This window comes from Leiobunum rupestre, chromosome 5 (genome assembly GCF_980474605.1).
Source record: "Leiobunum rupestre chromosome 5, qqLeiRupe1.1.hap1, whole genome shotgun sequence".
In the NCBI taxonomy this organism is placed as follows: domain Eukaryota; kingdom Metazoa; phylum Arthropoda; class Arachnida; order Opiliones; family Sclerosomatidae; genus Leiobunum; species Leiobunum rupestre.
In genome coordinates, this window is record NC_143388.1 from 12,726,131 (window position 1) to 12,745,598 (window position 19,468).

At 35.3% G+C, this 19,468-nt stretch overlaps 2 protein-coding genes across 3 annotated transcripts in view; both read left to right on the forward strand.

Moving 5' to 3' along the window:
* The first annotated feature begins 3,071 nt into the window (after positions 1–3,071).
* LOC149943568 (transmembrane protein 203) lies at positions 3,072–3,629 on the forward strand. The gene has a single exon (XM_090175379.1). The coding sequence runs from the start codon at positions 3,156–3,158 to the stop codon at positions 3,558–3,560; it is 405 nt and encodes a 134-aa protein (XP_090031505.1). The 5' UTR covers positions 3,072–3,155; the 3' UTR covers positions 3,561–3,629.
* Positions 3,630–7,895: 4,266 nt separating this feature from the next.
* The window catches only part of LOC149943569 (uncharacterized), a 248,400-nt gene continuing 236,827 nt past the window's right edge, over positions 7,896–19,468 (forward strand). For both annotated transcript variants that reach the window (XM_090174900.1, XM_090174901.1), the window contains exons 1-8: positions 7,896–7,958; positions 8,779–8,812; positions 8,896–9,143; positions 9,218–9,326; positions 9,386–9,739; positions 10,670–10,814; positions 10,882–11,259; positions 13,898–13,949. In XM_090174900.1, coding sequence (XP_090031026.1) covers positions 7,929–7,958; positions 8,779–8,812; positions 8,896–9,143; positions 9,218–9,326; positions 9,386–9,739; positions 10,670–10,814; positions 10,882–11,259; positions 13,898–13,949 — 1,350 coding nt within the window. In that variant the 5' untranslated portion in view covers positions 7,896–7,928. The remainder of the gene's footprint in view (positions 7,959–8,778; positions 8,813–8,895; positions 9,144–9,217; positions 9,327–9,385; positions 9,740–10,669; positions 10,815–10,881; positions 11,260–13,897; positions 13,950–19,468) is intronic.

Genomic DNA, 19,468 nt, shown 5'->3' on the forward strand with positions numbered 1-19,468 from the left:
TAACGTGTGAATTTTGGGAGGTTCGTGAGGTACTTTAGATGAACTGGGAGTGAATTTCAGTCGTGGGCTGAGGAGTGGACAAATGAAGTCCGCTTGGGGCTGGTCTTCATAAAAGGAAGTACAAGAGAAACGCCTCGTTTCGAACCACGAGGAGGTCTCGCCCAAAACGTGATTGCATGGGCAATTAGAGAAGTGCCCCATTAACTGTGTGTATAATAGAGTTAATGGTCACAAGGCGTTTTACACGACAACGCAATACGAGGGTGGGCCAGTTGAAAATTTTGAGAACCATTGTGATGCTCACGTTCCACGAGTATCTAATAAAGGTCGCGAAGCAAACGGCTTTCCCCTACGTGGAAACCAGACCGAGGAGGAATAGCTTTCAGGAGGCAAGACCACTCTAAATACCCGTCCTTATCGGTATGAGGCTATCCTCAACAGGGTAGGGCCACGCACGCCGTAGCCAAGAAGCTGGGCCAGGAGAAGTTGGTGGGGGACAGTGTCGAAAGCTTTCCAGAAATTTAGGAAAATAACGTCTACTTGAGAAGCACTCTCATGGTCAGCGGAAACCTGGCGGGGCTGGCGTGAGGACGTTGTGAGATTCAAGATGGGTGGTAACCGTGGAAGTTACGACATGGGCAGTCACGTTTAGGAGATGAGGTAACAACAAATTTATTTGTTTGTGTTTATTATTTGAAATTTATTTGTTAATTTCTTGTTTATAATCTAGCGTCTTCTATTGACAAATTATAGAAAAATGCATAATTCTCTCACCATGCTGGGGGTCATAACTGCTGAAGGAAATACGAAACAGTGTAAAATTATTAAAAAAAAAGTATTTTCTATTCGCGACCGAGTCTAGGTGGTGTAGCTGCTCGGAGAAGACTAATTAAAAAAGTCATAAGAACGTTTTTTCTTAAATAAACTTTTCAAAATATAAGCAAACGATCCAAAAATTATATTAAAATGCAAGTATCATTATTTATAAAGTAAAATTTTCGAATAACGCTGAGGAAAAACTAATAGTGTCTGCTACCTATCTAGGTTTCAATGGTGAACGCATATATATAAGAAATGTATATAAAGGTCTAGATAAATTTCGGGGCGTCTAAGCCTAACATAAAATACGGAGGAAGGCACGTGACCAAGAGCGCGAGCTCTCTTAGCATTTTAGTACAAAGTGCTTGACCTTTCCGCAGGCCGTAGTCTTTAGACACCATCTGTTGGTGACTTTTAGTATAATTTTTAAGCAGGAGACAATGGCTCTCGCGACGATAGCACGAGCTTTCTTACCGATAGATAGCGCCTTATAAGGATAGCCTGCAGAAATTTACGCGTTTCTGCTACCTGTCAGCTCCGTATTCACTCCCTTTGAAATATTTTGTCTAGAACTTTATATACGTTTCCTATATCTATGGGTGAACCCAAGGGGGCGTAGAGATAGTTTTTGGTCGCGAATAGAAAATTCTATTGTAATACGCATAACATAAAACTCAATAGGCTACTGGCTGCCAAAACGCTAATAGCGTTCACTAATATGTTACCTAATGTAGTATTTAGTTGTCAACGACAAACAAAAGAGGGCGTAGCGAGAGTTCCTGGTCAGGAAATCGACCATGGACATCTTGGACGGACGATGGATTCCGGTACTCTTCACATCACCGTCCATGAATCATACCAAAGATAATTTAAACTTCGTACCCTAGATTCGAAATCACTCTCTCGCGCGTTGCCGATAGCGTTTACCCACTTCCCGCCGGAACTCAAAAAAATTCGCTCCAATGGTGGCGCACTACTGCCATCTAGGGATAGAAACTAATTTTGTTTTGGAAGTTGCGGTGCGTAATTTGACGCGTTTTGCGTTCAACTCGAAGTTTTAAAACATGATGGACCACAATTATAGCACTAAAAAAGTTTCAAATCGAAAGAAAAAACCTAGACTTACTAAAGGTGAGTAATATAATCTTACAAGCGATTCAAGCATAATTTGACTAAACTTAATAGTTCATTCAATTTCATTTACCATTTTAATAGGGTTCGTGTTTAACATCGACATTCTTAAGGAATATTTGCCTGAAATTTTAGAAATTCTTCAAGATTGGCATCATTACCTAAAGAAGATATTCAAGCACCAGAATTACCATTTGTTAAAGTAAGTTTTTATTGGAAATATATGATTTACAATTAAGCGTGTTTCTATAAATACTCTTGTTTTAAATAAAACAAATCTAGGCCTAAATATGGCGCCTTACCGCAACCGATGGAGCCGATTTTTCTGAGGTCACGTGCCGGAAGAGGGTAAACGCTTCGTAACAAAACCGTGAATGGGAAAGCTCTCAGTATTCGAATCTAGGGTACGAAGTTTAAATTATCTTTGATCGTCCTAAAATCGAAAGTATTTTCTGGCAGCATAGCCAAAGGGAAAGAAAAGGAGTGGTCATTGCGTTTATTATTTTTAAGCAGGGGCTTGGCAAGGTCCGTCGAGAAAAATACACTGGTGGTCTCAGTTAATGTAACCAAACGTAGCAACGTTTCCCATTTTTCGTTGATCCAAATTTCCTCACAACGTAAAGTAATTTTTTAAGCAATCACTAAACCGATAAGTTAAGTTAGTAGAAACCCCCTATGGACTGTGAAAAGGATGATAAAATACGCGAAAAAGTAGATTAGTCCATAATTAAAAGGGATAATATAGCTAAATCCTAAACAAATTTGAAGAAATTAAAAAAACTTACTAATAACTCGTACCAATAGGTCTTCGAGCAAAAAACGCGAAACTCGGATCAAATAGATCTTCGAGTAATAATCTAAATTAAAAATAAATAAAATAGCCAGAAATTCCAACGGTAGACGTAACTCAGTCGAATCCCGTGAATTTGGGAGCCTTTGCTATGCTAATTGCTTCTGCCACTCACAAGGTTTTTGTAGGAGTGTTTGTGTTTGTGAAAATACTTATTTTCAGGACTTATAGAAGAATCTTTCGTTTGTCTGGAATCTGGATCGTCTGCTTCTGTTTCTGATATGGTATGTGACAGTTTGTACCTATCCCACCGACGAGTAAAATATAGAATATAAAATTAATTATGATGCTATTTATAATAACACTAAGCAAAGAAAAATAGTACTTTATACATCTGAATGATTTTTATATTAGTATGTTATTTACTCTAAAAGAACTTGTGAAATGGTTGGGGCTAACTGTTTTCGAAATGATGATGTTTCTTATATCAGGAACAATTTTTTCTATAATGGCAGTTTTAAAAGGAGAAAACATAATGGAAATGTCTTGGTACACAGTTTTCGTAGCACCATTTGTATGTGATGGACTTAATTTCTATTTTTGCGTGATTGTGTTTATAAGACAATATATCCAAGGTGTATACAAAGCCGCAGCCTTCCGAGGACTTTGGAGTTGTATTAGATTGAGTCTTGTGTTTTCATTTGAATTACTACTGTGTATGAAACTTGAAGGTCACCGAAATTTAGTTTATTCTGAAATATTATCACCACTTTTCATACTTTTGTTGTTAATAATGTTTCGTGCCTGTCAATTGCATTGAATGATGTATTGAACATAATATTGTATAATGTACATAATTGATCATATTATAATGTGTTGATCTACAGAACTGATATTTTCATTTTACTATTCACCAATCACCATACAATCTCAATGACCAGTTGGAAATATTTTCTTATACCTGTGGTGCCAAAATGTGATCAATAATTTAGGGCTCTATGGTATGTTAACTAAATTTTTTCTAATTTTCCATTAAAAATAGCTACAAGTATATAATAACATTATGTACGACCATAGGTGCTTAAATAAAAACATCTTCAAGGAAATTGCCAAGAAGTAATATATCTGAGAGCCAGGAACTGCAAGTTACTGTTTATTTGGTGCTAGTTGGAATAATGGAAACTTTTAACCAGTAAATTGAACATCCTGTTGTTGATGACAAAAAAAGCTACCTGGTTAAAAAAAAACTCTTGTTGCATACCCTCAGAAATTTCTGATACCCTACAAGTGAAAGGTTCCCATTCTTCCAACAAGCACTATATAAACACTAATTTGCAAGTCCTGGCTCTCATCCACCCAGGAAATCGCCAAGAAGTAATATTTCCTAGAGCCAGGACCTGCAAGTCACTTTTTATATAGACACTTAAACGCGCCTTCCCGCCAGGAGTAGTGGCTCACTCCTGTAATCCCAGGCGTCCGGGAGGCAGAGTTTATGAATGGCCGTTTGAGGACGACCACCAATCCCCCAACGGGTGGTCGAAATACTTCCGCCACGGGTGTCCCCACCCCTGTCCCCACGTATCCCCCCGTTGGCGTGGCCGTTACACATATCTCGCCCTGATTAATCAGTTATTGTGTGCTGGATGTCAGAAAAAAAAAACGCGCCTTCCCAATCGACCGCCATTACCTTACAGTCTACAGGGAGGGGGATGAAAAAACCGGTTTTGAGGATATGAAATTTCTGCGTTAGTTGTCTGTACGATAATGGCGGCGCCTAGGAAACTTGTCTAAAACGAGTGTATAATAGTGCTTGTTAAAATAATGGGAATTTTTCACTTTTACGGCGTTCCCTTTTAACCAGGTAGCTTTCTTGACATATTAACGCTTGGCAAAAACACGACGTTCTGTTTACAGGTGAAAAGTTTCCATTATTTCCACAAGCACTATATAAATAATACCTTGCGGGTCCTGGCTCTCGGAAATGTATCTGGGCGATTTCCTGGGAGGATGGATTTATTTTAGCGCCTATTGGGGATGCGCTTTTACTCTACCTTTCATAGTGATGCTAAAATTGATCAAAATAGCTTGCACATTGGTTAAGTCACAGAGCACCTACCCCAAGAGGGTCATATATCGCTGGTAGTAATTTAAATTTTTTATGTCTCAAATGTGATGTCGCTCTTTTGAAGAGTGCGCCATCTCACGGTAAGTAGAGGCAGTTTTGAAGGTACAAACAAAAGCACGCGTGATAATAAAACATGTATTGCAGAAGATGGCTCGCGTACGACTATTTATTTTAATTTTTACGCGCTATTTTCTGTTTGCTGTAAAGAAAAGCCACATCACTTTTGAGACACCTCTTTTTTCGAGATTGATGCAAGCATTGGCATAGCCAGAAATTCGTCAAGGGGGGGGGGGTTTGAAGTATGTGAATGTTAAGAGGGGGTCGAGAAGGGGTGGAATTTAGTACAATAAAAGGTATGCCCAAGGGGGGGGGGTGGACCTGTAAACCTCCCCTTTGTCTACGCCACTGGATGCAAGTACTTCTTGGTGTAGGTGGTCTGTGGCTAAGTCAATGATTTTTCGTTTTAGTAGTTTTATTTTAGTTTCATTAAAGTTTAGGTTAGGAAATATAAGGAGCACCAATTCCACCTTTGAAAGGTAATTTATAAAATATAAGATTAGCACCTACATTTCCTGTGTATAGACCATAGACCTCATGTTTTTATTAATCGCAACCGAAAGCTATCGCTATGCCCCCTTTGACTCGCTATTGAAAACTAGATAGGTAGCGGCTAACGAAGACGATATTAGTTTTTCATCATCGTTATTCACAAATTTGACTTAATAAATAATGATACTTTCATTTTAATATAAGTTTTGCATCGTTTGCTTGTATTTTGATAAGTTTATTTAAGAGAAAACGTTCTTATAACTATATAATTTGTCTGTAGCAGACGCTAGATCATAGGCGCAACCTCGACTCGTTTCGGTCGCGAATATTTTATTAATGAAGGCTGTTAATGAAAATTTTATTAATTAGGAGAGCAGATGAAAAATATATAGCACTATCAAAAATAATTATTTTTGGAACTATCTAATAATTTTGTAAATAACATAATTTTGACAGTGCTACCAGCCACTTTTCAAGAAATTAGTTATAATGACTCTCCTTATATTTCCTTGTTTTGGTGTTACTAAGCGCATATTTTAGGTGGAATAGTTCAGGAAATCCAACCAGGTGGCACAATAGCCTTCGAGCTAAGACTATAATAGCGCCATCTGAATCTATGGGAGAAAAATAGTAGACGATTTGGTGGTAAAAAAAAGGGGAAAAACAACAGTAGAAAGGACTGCCAACTTTTATCTTTCTGTATATATATTTTTTCTTTTTCTTTTGTTTTTGAGTATCTGTATCAGGGCAACGGGGGCGCATCTCTGGAACTCGTTTTTGAAGAGAAAGTCGAAACGCGGAGAGAGAGCAAGCGGGCGATCTGACCAGTGACGTCACTGGTCAGATTTTGAAGAGAGCGATTTTAGGGGTGGCTGCGTTTGTCTCTTTCTAAGTCTGTCTTTCAAAAGTTGCCTGTTAAAGCTTATAGCGCTTAAACACACCTTTGTATATGGCTATATAGTGCTTATACGAAACTCAACCTTTTTAATGCAATAATTTCGGAAATAAAACTTTTAATTCAATGCCACAATTTGAGTATGGAACAAAATATAAATATTAAAATCTTTAAAACAACAGTCATGTGACTGTAAGAATCAAACCAACATGCATTACCATATGCCTATGTTAATAATATATGACTTGCCACTTGTTTTTTTACCTTAATTTATTGTACCAAATCCTATAAAATAATATATAAATTTTCCTTCGATTATAATACTGAATTTTGATAGCCGTGGCTTTTTTGTTTTTTTTAGATATAAAAAGAACTTAAACCAAATCCTGGAATTCAATACACGAATATAAATTAAAACGTAGATATTATATTAAAAAAATTACATTCATAATTGTTAAATTCTTTTTTACCTTAAAATGTATTATCAATTTGAAAATCATAACAATGCCTCCGTCGCCACGTGGTTTGTAGAAAATCGTAACCATTAGGCCTAACTGAGCCCGCACATATTCTTATAAATATCGCCCAATAAAATAAGATTACGTTACCGACCTCCAATATTAATTTAAAGCTTATAGTATTAAAAAAAATACCATCAATTCTAAAAAACAGATATCAAAATGAAACGTTTTATAAAGTAAATCAGAAATCAAATTTGGCTGATACATCCATTCAGTGGAAGCTCTGCAGGTGGAAGTTGTTTTTTAATTCCTTTGCACCTGCGCCGTAGATATAACAAATATAACATCACGCCACGTCTTGTTTAATTTTTCTCACTAGCGACTAGGGGAAACCACGCTCTCTTTCCCCTTTCCCAGCGGCTGCCGAAATCCACCTTCCCGCCACTCTTACAAGAGCCAACCTTATAGTGCTTTTCTTTTACGAGCCTTGGTATCAGGGTGTGTATGGTGCCAAAGATAATTTAAACTTCGTACCCTAGATTCGAAATCACTCTCTCGCGCGTTGCCGATAGCGTTTACCCACTTCCCGCCGGAACTCAGAAAAAATTCGCTCCAATGATGGCGCACTACTGCCATCTAGGGATAGAAACTAATTTTGTTTTGGAAGTTGCGGTGCGTAATTTGACGCGTTTTGCGTTCAACTCGAAGTTTTAAAACATGATGGACCACAATTATAGCACTAAAAAAGTTTCAAATCGAAAGAAAAAACCTAGACTTACTAAAGGTGAGTAATATAATCTTACAAGCGATTCAAGCATAATTTGACTAAACTTAATAGTTCATTCAATTTCATTTACCATTTTAATAGGGTTCGTGTTTAACATCGATATTCTTAAGGAATATTTGCCTGAAATTTTAGAAATTCTTCAAGATTGGCATCATTACCTAAAGAAGATATTCAAGCACCAGAATTACCATTTGTTAAAGTAAGTTTTTATTGGAAATATATGATTTACAATTAAGCGTGTTTCTATAAATACTCTTGTTTTAAATAAAACAAATCTAGGCCTAAATATGGCGCCTTACCGCAACCGATGGAACCGATTTTTCTGAGGTCACGTGCCGGAAGAGGGTAAACGCTTCGTAACAAAACCGTGAATGGGAAAGCTCTCAGTATTCGAATCTAGGGTACGAAGTTTAAATTATCTTTGATGGTGCGAGGACCTAGTTGTCATGTGCACCAAAATAAAGTTTATTATTTTTTTTGACGATTTGGTGGTAGTAAGAAATAACGAATGGACAAAGCTACAAATGTCAATTCTATTTTGGTTTGTACCTATCTTAGCCAGTATTTTCATTAAAAAAAAAGACCGCAAGACAGTGTCATGCTTTTTTATTTTATTCGAGACCGAAAACTATCGCTACGCCCCCTTTGTTCGCCATTGAAACTTAGATAGGTAGTGGCGAAATAAGACGCTATTAGTTTTTCCTAATCGTTATTCGGAAATTTGACTTTATAAATATTGACACTTGCATTTTATTATAATTTTTGTATCGTTTGCTAATATTTTGATAAGTTTCATGAAAAAACGTTCTTATGACTTTTTTAATTAGCCTGCAGCAGCAATTCGGAGAAGCTTGCGCCGTTACTCAACGTAGACTCGTTTCGATCCCGAATAATAATAATAATGATTATTTAATCATAATTATGTCTGTGGCACTTTATTTTTCAAAAAAGTAAAAGTGTGGAAAAGCTGATTATTTTCGACTGTAATTGGTGTAAAAATAGTTTACTGCCTATTTTCGACCTCTTGATATGGCTATATCTATTTTGCCTTAAATTTATATTACAAATAGCTCCAGTTATTCTGGGCTTAGTGCCTTTGGTGCCATCTATTGATTATTGAAGATATTAAGCAATCGATTTTGAATTTACGCGTGGCTTAATTTTCTTTTAATAATTATGTTAGTCCCGTTTTCTCATCTTACTCTTTAATTTATAATTTAGTTTGCTGTACTTTTCATAAAAAAGAGCATGACAGGTAAATAACTTATTTAAGCATAACCACTGCAATGAATTTTAGAGATATTGTTTAGGCCTTGCATTAATTCCATCAAACTTTAGAAGTTACAATGGATAACGAAGGAAAGTTACACGGTTATGATTTCTGGACAAAAACCCTTGGAAGTCCGAAATTTGTAGCAGCTCCAATGGTTGATATGTCTGAGCTTTCCTTTCGTCTGCTTTGCCGAAGATATAACTCCCAGCTTTGTTATACACCCATGATTAACAGTCACCAATACTTACAAGATGAAGCATACAGAAAACTGGTATTTTCTACCTGTGCTCAAGATAGACCTCTTATTGCCCAGGTATAAGTGCACCATGATAAAATATCACCTAAATTAGTGTTTAGGTGCAATTTTAACAGTTTAATTCTAAGCAGTTTTGCGCCAATGACCCAGAGATTTTCATAACAGCTGGTAAAATGGTTGCTCCTTTCTGCGATGCTATTGATTTAAACCTTGGGTGCCCACAGGGTATTGCACGCAAAGGTATATTATGCATCTAAATGTAACATTATCAAAATCTTAATATTTTATATCAACCCTAGGTCATTATGGAGCCTTTCTACAAGATGATTTTGAACTTATAGAAAAATTAGTTTGTCATGCAGCAAAAGAATTTCCAGTACCAATAACATGCAAAGTTAGAATCCTTCCTGGCCCAATTGAAAAAACTGTTGAGTACGTTAAGATGCTTGAAAAAGCTGGCTGTTCTATGATCGCTGTTCATGGGCGAACAAGAGATCAGAAAGGTGATGAAACTGGACTTGCCTCTTGGGATGCGATTAAAGCTGTAAAGGAAAATGTTGGAATACCTGTTTTGGCTAATGGAAACATTCTTAACTTCGATGACATACTTTTATGTTTAGAATATACCAAAGCAGATGGAATTATGTCCGCAGGTTTGTGACATTTGGTTTTTAAAGAGGGTAAAGTTACACTAACATTATTTGTCCAGAAAAACTATTTATTTGTAATTTTGCTGCATGTGCTGCTGAGAGCTAGTGGCAAGTCATAGAGGGTTTTTAGCTGTAAATTTAATTATGTACTTGTCAGTTCTATGGTAAGGCAGCACTAATAAATAATGAACTTAACTTTGGCTTTTCGTGTTAAAGGGAATAGAACCGCACTTCCAATATTGGCCTCTCCATTATATGGCTTTAGATACTTCTGCCGCTAGTTAATGAATTCTTGCTCAAATTGTTAGGGGTCTTCGATAAAGAATGTGTTGAGTTTGTATTCCTTTTAAAGTGGGATTGCTGGAAATGTCTACTCTTCATTAGCAAGGGGCGGCTCTATCATTGCCACCCGTATTATGAAAAGGCCCATGTTATTAGAGATGGCCATGAATCTATGTCAAAGGAAGCTAAAATTAAAAATAGCTGAATTCTAATGTCGTCAGAGAGCCATTGTAGAGTATCCCGTGGCATGCAGGGCTTGCCACCACCCTCCTACATTGTAACCCGGCCACCTGAATTAATGGCTTCAAAAGTCGCTTGATGACTTAGGCCTCAGGTGGTGCCTTGGGTATTAGCCTAGCTGGTTATTATTAATATAGTGAGAAAACTTATACTCTATTTAGTGGGTTTTAACCTAAATTATTGTTTATAATCTCTTTAATTTATGTTATTGTCCAATTTACAAACGATCCAATCAACGCGAGTTTTAAGTCCTTCAATTGTTCTAAAAAAAACACACAATTTGGGGGTACCTATAAGTACCGCCTTTTTGATTTCGACGCTAGCGACATCTATCGAAAAAAGAGCTACTTAACGTCAAGCCGCCACTTGCTTTAAAATACGCTGAAAATTAAACATCCTATTTAATTTCAGAGGGCTTACTTCATAATCCAGCTTTATTTACTGGACAAACTCCAATAGTTTGGGATATGACGGAAGAATATTTAACACTAGCGGAAGAACATCAGACACCCTCAAAGATTGTACGAACTCATTTGTTTCGTCTATTGCAATATAGGTAAATTAAGTTAATTAAATTAATAGTTCATTTATTTTATGACTAAAATGTTTTTGAAATTTAATAGTCTCGAAGAACTTCAAAGTATGCGAGAATCTTTGGCCCATTCAAGCACCAATGAAGAATTTAGAAGAATCTGCGTGAAGGTTAAAGACGCTTTGGAGTCTCGAGTAACTTGCAACATAGATGAAAAAGTTACTTTCTTGAACTTCAAGAACGCTAAAAAGAATGTTGTTAGCAACTGTGATTCTAATAAACAAACTCTGAGGAACGATGAAGAGTCTGATTGGATAAAGACTGGAATGTTCAGTGAAGAGCTTGAAGAAATAATAACGGATGGAGCGGATGAACCTGATTGCGATAAAGAACTTATGAAAGACGAAGTAACTCCTTATCATTTGCCCATCTGGCTCTGCCATTCTCGACCCAGAGTGCCCTTGAACAGGTCAGTTCGTAACTTACTAACATTCTGGATTCTAACTTAATTTAATACACGAAATATACAAATGTACAGTAGTGAAATAATTAAAAAAATATATATATATTTATTTACTAAAATGTAAATTTTCAATATCCTCAAAGGCTGCATTTTACAAGTTAAATTTTGATTGCAGCTGTAAAATTTTATTTCTATAAATTTAAATATTTCTTTAGAGTTTTGAGGAAATTAGAAATACAAGCTCAAACTTATAAAATAGAAAGTGCCCTATGCAGTGTTGGCAGTCCGGTTTTAACCACCTGGATTAAACAGGTTTAATCGACATTGAAAAAAATCCCCAAATATCCGGATTTTTCTAAAATTCAATAACACTCCATGAAACTATAAAAACAAGAAAATAAACAGGAAACTTTTCTTTAATCAGCAAAATATTTGCTTTACATCACCTGCAAATCCTTAGACTTAAGTTTTTGAAGTTTATCTTCATATTATTGATTATTCTAATCATTAAAATATCTATAATCTATTTAGTTGATAGGTACTTCTAAGTTCTTCCACTTCTTAGTATTATTATTTATTACGATACCTATTTATCTTAACTAGTATCTCAGCTTTTTAAAATAGTTTATGGGCAGATAATATAGTAGCAGACGCTACAGACGACGACTTACGCACATAAAGGGTTAGAAAAAGGCAGTAAAGTAGGGCAAAAAGAACTATTTTAAAAAAACCGAATAAAGGCATCTAAATCCGATTTAACCATAAATAAACTGGACCTGTGGTTTTTTCAAGAAAAAAACTTGTTTTTTTGCCAACCCTGGCCCTATGATGTAGATAAATTAAGAGATATCTGATACACTTGTGGTATTACCTATGAGAGAAGAATCCATTTTGGATATAAAAATTAAATGTGTACTTTCACAGACTCAATTTTTAAAATAAACTGCAGAACCATACACTGCATCATGCGTTTTACGCTCCGGGATGTAAAATTACAAATATTTAGTAGGGATATTTTTTAATTTTCCTTAAATAATCAGTTAATTACTGTAATAATGTGTTTCGTTCCTTACTGTTTTTTCCCCCCAATGTATGTTTGAAAAATCAGTGGGCGCACATGATTCAAGTTTTTATATATTATATGCTTCTGATATTACATATTTTCCATGGAGTGTAAGAAAGAAGACACAAAGAGCGCTCAATTCACTTGGAAATTAGTTTAAAGAACATCAACATATCCATGTTTATGCTATCTTCTGCCAAAATTGACATCTGGTACATTTAAAAATACCCGATGAATCTTGCGCTCTTTAGGCTTTTAGTTTGATCCTCCTCGATATTTTGTTTGAACCTAGGTAAAACTTGAGAGATGGCTTTGCCTATACAGCATTTTTATGGCGATATCAAAGCCTAGTTAAATTTGTGTCACATTTTAAACTTGTCAATTTTGGAATGAGTTTTTTTATCACTTCCCCTCACCTTTCTTTCATATTTAATAGCCTTTTAGAAATTATATATACTAGCTACCTGCCTAAAGTTAGTTTAGTTAAACCACCTGGAAATAGTATGAAGTTAAAGTACTAGTGGCCGGTAGCAAATTTATCTGAAAATTCCATAATTCCTATTTTTTTATGACCCATAAATCTTATGCAAGACCATATCCTCTATGCAGATGGGTAGGATTAAGTTTCAAGTTGCATTTATCAACCCTCGATTATTTGTTTAAATTGTTTAAATTCTAATTACCTTAGTTAAAACACGGCCAACTGTGATCACGCGCTATAACCACGGCCAACTTTGATTTCGCTTTATAGCGGCCAACCCATTCGCAAGGCTATAACGAGCGTGGCGCTGCACTCATAGTTTTTTACATTGGCTTCAATGCAAAAATTATTCTAAAAATAATATTCCGCTAGGGGCGCTCAAACTATACAGATATCCTACGAGATCAAAGTTGGCCGTGGTTAAAACCTACTAACCCCAGTTTTTTTAAAATCTCCATTCATTTTATAAGCTTGTTACAGACCCTGGTTAGTTTTTATTTTAAATATATGGTATAACCAGAACACTAGTTTTGCCTGATTAAAAAAATCAAATTATTTTTAATTATAAATCTGTCTTTTTAGTTTGGCCTATAAAAGTTGAGCTATATTTTTAACTATTAGTATATCCATGTTTTGTATATTAGCACAGATATCAATTGTTGGGCTAATTATAAATATGGTTGTTAAATTATTTTCGTTGCAAAAGTGTTCGTTAAACACCGATGTACTTTTAATAATGAAATGTGATATTCTCACACTGAGAAATATAGGACTATGTTTTTGTATAAAAGAGAAATTTGCGAAATAATTTATGTATAAGTACCAGTTCAGGTGTGATGACAGTATTGTAACAAAACGCACAACATGTTTCCACATAATTGTTAATTATATTTTATAAAGATTTATATTTAATCAAAGGCTCAATGTACTTGTACAAAATAAAATAACAAATAAATAATATTTTCTTTATGACTTTTAAAATGCAAATTGTATGCAATTAATCCTATGGTCACTATTTTCAATTATGTTGAACATTTTTGCTATTTATTTAAAATGAAATAATGAACTCTTAGTTAATTCAAAGATTTTGCATATTTTAGTGAACCAAAGAAAAAATACAATGACAATGAAGAACAAGAATGTGGGTTGTCAGTGAGTGTTAATTTTTTTCCTGTTAATTTATTGAAAATGAAGATTACCATGGGAAATATTCAAATATTGAACATGACCATTGATCGGACTATTTTGGGGAGCGACTGTTTGGAGAAAGGACGTTAAGAGTGCTTCAGAATGGACAAAGTATAAGTTTCGAGCTTAGGAAATATAGCGCAATCTGCCTTAATATCGGTGAAATAAATAGCAGACGACTTTCGGTTGAAACTTTCAGTTGCTGTGCAGAGAGAATTTTGAACGAGCAAACAGCTTTCATATATTCAATTTAAAAGTCGGTCGGTAGGCGGCGATCTAATTTAAACTATGCACAAAGCTTATAGGCGCTGTTGTTCCAGGTTTTTTGCTTAGTAGGAGTTCCTTTAAGAAACTTTCTTAAAGGACTAAAAATTATATAAAAAAACTCGGCCAAAAACTAGTGGCCTCGGGACACTGGGAAATAGTCCCTTCAATAAAACCCATTCAGTGATTCGCTAGGAAGTATTAATAAATAAATCCGGGACGTGTAATCTACTCTTTATATGGACGGTATAAAAGGGCCAAAACTCGTGTTAGGCCTAACCGATAATTTTTGCGTCGAGGAGAAAAAATTGTCTTAAGCCTAACCCAGATTTTTTTGCGTTGACGTTCGCCGTCGCACCTAAACGCCTGCTGCCGTCGGAAGGGGAAAATTCGGAAATTGTCTTCCCCACACCCGTAAAACGCTTAGAGTAAAGGTACACAACACTGCGTTAGCATGTTTAAAGGCTAGCGGCGTTCCCCTTATGTTTGTTGCTCCTAGCTACTAGCTATCCGCTTTAAGTCAAGGAGCGGTTTAAAATTTTCTCTAAAAATTATCGCAACAATGCTCATAAATCTACTTTTTCGCGTATTTTATCATAAATCATCAGACCGCTTTGTACCAAATGAACTTAAATTTGCCTAGATTTCCACGATGAACCTTATGATCGCCCGCTTTTTTTTAACCAAGGGCCCAGTGAGTCCCAATAAATGTTTGGTTCATGATTTCTGATAACATACCGCAACCACGCGTCACTTTGAGCAAGGAGTTTATTTGATTATGGGATCTTCAGGAGCCACAGTAGCAGATTTGGAAATAGCGATATTTTTACCGCGTGTCCTTACAGTCCTTTGGACAACGACGCCTTAAAGTATATATATATCGTGTGTTTCATTGACACGGGGGAAATGGGGGATTTAAATTATCCTCGGAAAGCCAGCGAACTCACATTTACGCCGTTTCAAAATGCAGGGAATGAGTGCCAATTTGTATTAATTAGGCTTGTTTTTGTTTCGCCGGTGGGAATCAATGTGAGAAACGGAAGAAAAAGCAAATATTTTCAGTTACATTTGTAAATTTTCTCTAAAAGCCTCCCCCCTTTTGAAAGATTGGTTTTGAGTGTCAATGGCACCCCAAAACCCCCTATTCCAAGTCTGAACAGTGGGGACTGGCACTCAGAAAATGAGACCCTTCAAAAAGCGGTACCGAAACGCTACTAACAGGGGCGTAGGAACCAGGGGAGGCAATGGCGCTCCCTAGAATTTTGCTGGGTGGGGCAACTAATGTTATTGACCAACGTTTTGGTCAGTTGAAATCTTCAAAAAGCTCAAATTCTCATATTAAAAGCATATAAATCGTATAGAACCTCAACTGTGTCTTTTCCCGTCAATTTACACAGTTGTAAATAGTACACATGCATTCGAAGAAGCTACACTCCATTAAAAATTCAAAACCATTCTCCAGACAACTTTTCGTTTCTCTTTGCACCCTCCAACTTCTAGAACGTTCCTACGCCCCTGGCTACTAAGGGATTCGTGGAAAGTAATGAGGACTATGCTAAAGATGGTGCTATACAACACTAGAGGGCTTTGAAAGTATTTGTTTATTAGCGACCAAAAGCTATCGTTACGTCTTCTTATGGTTGCCGTCGAAAACTAAATAGTTAGCGTAATAGCATCGCTTGTAGCGTTTGGCAGCCAGTACCTTAAAGACCTTTTATGTCGCTTAAACATCATCAAGGAAATCGTCAAGAATTAATAATTCCGAGAGCCAGGACCTGCAAACTAATGTGTCTTTAGTGCTTGTTGAAATATTGGAAACGTTTCAACTGTACCGTATGCAAAAAGTTTCCTTTTAACCAGGTGGTTTTTGGCCATATTAAGGCTATTAGCTAAAACACGACGTTCTGTTTACAGGTGAAAGGTTTCTATTATTTCAACAAGCACTTTACAGGGAGTCCGGAATTGTTCTGACTGGGCATTTATTCTCAACAACTACAAGAGTTAAAGTTGGGAAATGTTTGGGGTATTATTTTAAATATGAGAACGCTTTACATTAAAATTTTCAGAAAAATCGGACAATATTTCAAAATTTTATTTTTTTGGCGGGAAAGTGCTAGGAGAAAACCTAAAATGAGAAAGTTTTTGAGAAATATCGGAAATGTTTAATAAAGTTGGTTTCGTCACGGAGATACTAGGTCAATAGTTTTTAGAGTTTTGTACGTAAATGTCAGAATTGTTAATTTTTTTAAACCAAAGGATATTTTTATTCATCCAAATGCACAAAATTTACGATCGGCATATCCGTAATACAACTCTACCATGCGCTTTTCACGAGAATAAAGTGGCTCAATTTATTAGACTCAAAACAGAGAATGAGTTTAAAACTGAATGATTTCGCTTTAAACACTAATTAATAACCGAAACTTGTACAAAGCAAAAGGAAATGTTGTAGTAGTAGGCCTAATAAATGAAATGGAGACTGCAACTAGTAGGCGTCAACTAACAAGGAGACGACCCGTGGTGTAAGACACCGATTTTGTTGGTAGACCTTCATGTAACTTCGAAAAACCCTAAAGGGAAATGTCTCCATAGGCAACCATTTTGCCATGGCAACCAAAAATGTTTTTGACAACACAAAATGGAAATTTTCCCATTGAATATAAAATGGGAATCTGACCAATTTGAAGGGTACCCTCTCTAAAAATTTTAATCCATTTCGAACTTTTTCATTAATTTTTTATTTATATTTTCTAGTTTAAGCATTTTCAAAAATTTAATTTTTTTTACAGGAGGTACCCTTAAAATTGGTCAGATTCCCATGTTATATTCAATGGGAAAATTTCCATTTTGTGTTGTCAAAAGTGGTCTTTTTCAATGCAACCAACTTTATTGTACATTTTCGATAATTCTCTACAACTTTCTCGTTGAAGGTTTTCTGCTAGCATTTTCCCGCCGAAATATTTTTTTTTAAAACGTTAAAATATTTTATAATTTTTTTGATAATTTTATTGTAAAGCGTTCTCATATTTAAAATAATACCCTAAAAATTTCGTAACTCTATCTCGTGTAGTTTTTGAGAAAAATACCCGGTTAGGCAATTCCGGACACACTGTATAAACAGTAACTTACAGGTCCTGGCTATCAGAAATATTACTTCTTGGTGAGTTCCTTGCATAAGCTTTATTTAAGCGCCTATTACAACGTATTAAAGGTTTATTATGGATGAAATAGAAACTATGAAAGTTGAAATTTGCTTTTTATTATAATTTTACACTGTTTTGCGTTTCTTCTAGTGTTGTTAGTCATAAAATTTTCCGTATTTTTCCGAAAAAAATAAAAAAGTTATCGTTCCATGATTAGTGTAATATATTGTTTGCAAATTTAAATAAAGCTTCATTTTCGCATACTTTTTTCGAATCTTAAAGTAAAACTAAACCTCTAGACTAGTTTAAACTGATTAACAATTTAACACTATTAATGTTTTGTAGTATGTTTACTGATATTAGACATTTTATATCGATAAAAAGTTAAAAACATTAAAAACCTTTAAAAATTAATTTATGTTTCATTTTTTTATTTTTCCGAATTGCGGAAAATTTACCGGAAAATTTTCTGGAAATATTTCCGGATTTTATTTTTCCAGAAAATTAACAACACTAGTTTCAACACACCGCAATTACGACGCCCAGAGTACTGTGCTCACGTCATTGAGCATTTTTGTCTACCATCTGCCGGTGAAAAAATCCTTTTTCCAAATCCTAGAAATATTTTCCGATTCTTCTGAAATTTACAGATTACAGAGGTCCATTACTAGAGAACATATCCTGAAAATTTCAGATTTTTAGTATGAGTGGTCTTCGAGAAAAATGTCCATGCCGAATATTTTCAGACATCCTGTATATACGTCCGTCGAAACGAAAAATCGAAATAATATAAATGTTTGTCCGCTATATGAATCTACAGTTTTCAACTTAGGTCGACCACATTTGGTATACTATCTCATGGTACCCTGACTGTGGTTTTCGACGGTTACGGTCGGCAAAACAACTTTAATTAATTGAATTAATTTAATAATTAGGTTATACAAATTGGCAATAACAAGTTGGTTATAATAATAATCAGCTAGGCTATTACCCAAGGCACCACCTTAGGCCTAAGTCATAAAGCGACTTTTAAAGCCATTAATTCAGGTGGTCGGGTTACAATGCGTAGGAAGGTGGTGGCAAGCCGTGCATGCCACGCGAGCCAAGGACAGTAGATACAGGGACGAGAAAGTGTATTGGCGGCCTCTGTTGGAATATATCACCTAAAACGACCTAAACGCAAGGAGAGTTAGTTGTAAACCAAAACAAGTTGGCCAGCCAAAATATACCTCTTCTCGGAAGAATTGTCCCTAGTGGTATTAATTTATCGAGATAACCCTTAAAGATATATTTCCGCAATTTAGAGTTATTTGTTAAAAATGTTATCCCAGTTCTATCCCGCCCGGTATAAAATTTTAATTATAATTCAAATAATTGAGACGAAACGACCAATTTTAATTTATTCAGAATATCATAAGTTAAGTAGTTACAACAGTGAGTTAGACGTACTATAACAATGCACAATTGAATTAAACCCTTTTTACAGTACAAGTTTGTCAGTTGAATATAATACAAAGCAAATTTTAATGAAATAAATATCTACAGAGGGTATTATAACGACCGTTCGCTTTTTGGTTTATAATTTTAACGGAATCGGGCCGATTTTAATTAAACGATAGTTTATCGAAATTTTGTTAAAATAATATTCCCAAAGGCCGCGCGATAAATTTACGAGAATAATTTCCCGTCGCCGTTATATCGACAATTTAGTTGATTCGGGATTGCCAGAACTTTAATGTTGTGGGCGAGTGATTAGAAAATAAAATGGCAACCAGAATTATGCAAAATTATAAATGTTTATTTTTATTCAGAACAGTCTATGGAACGTTCTAGATTTAACTCTCATCAATAACCCAACAATATATCTCTCTCCTACGTAATTGTACAGAACTGGTACTCAAGTGTCTAAGACTAGATTTGTCTTAGTTCATCGTGATTGAAAAATAAACCAAAACATACTTACACTTAAGTAAATATCATAAATTATACTGAGTAATTTTAACTAAATTCAAACTACCTTACTATAAACTCTTGTCTTAATTAACAGCTGAGAGCTGTTCGCTACTAATTACTTCC

Bases quoted from the DNA above. Each gene is read 5' to 3' on its own strand.
- LOC149943568 (XM_090175379.1), top strand. From the start codon at position 3,156: ATGTTATTTACTCTAAAAGAACTTGTGAAATGGTTGGGGCTAACTGTT.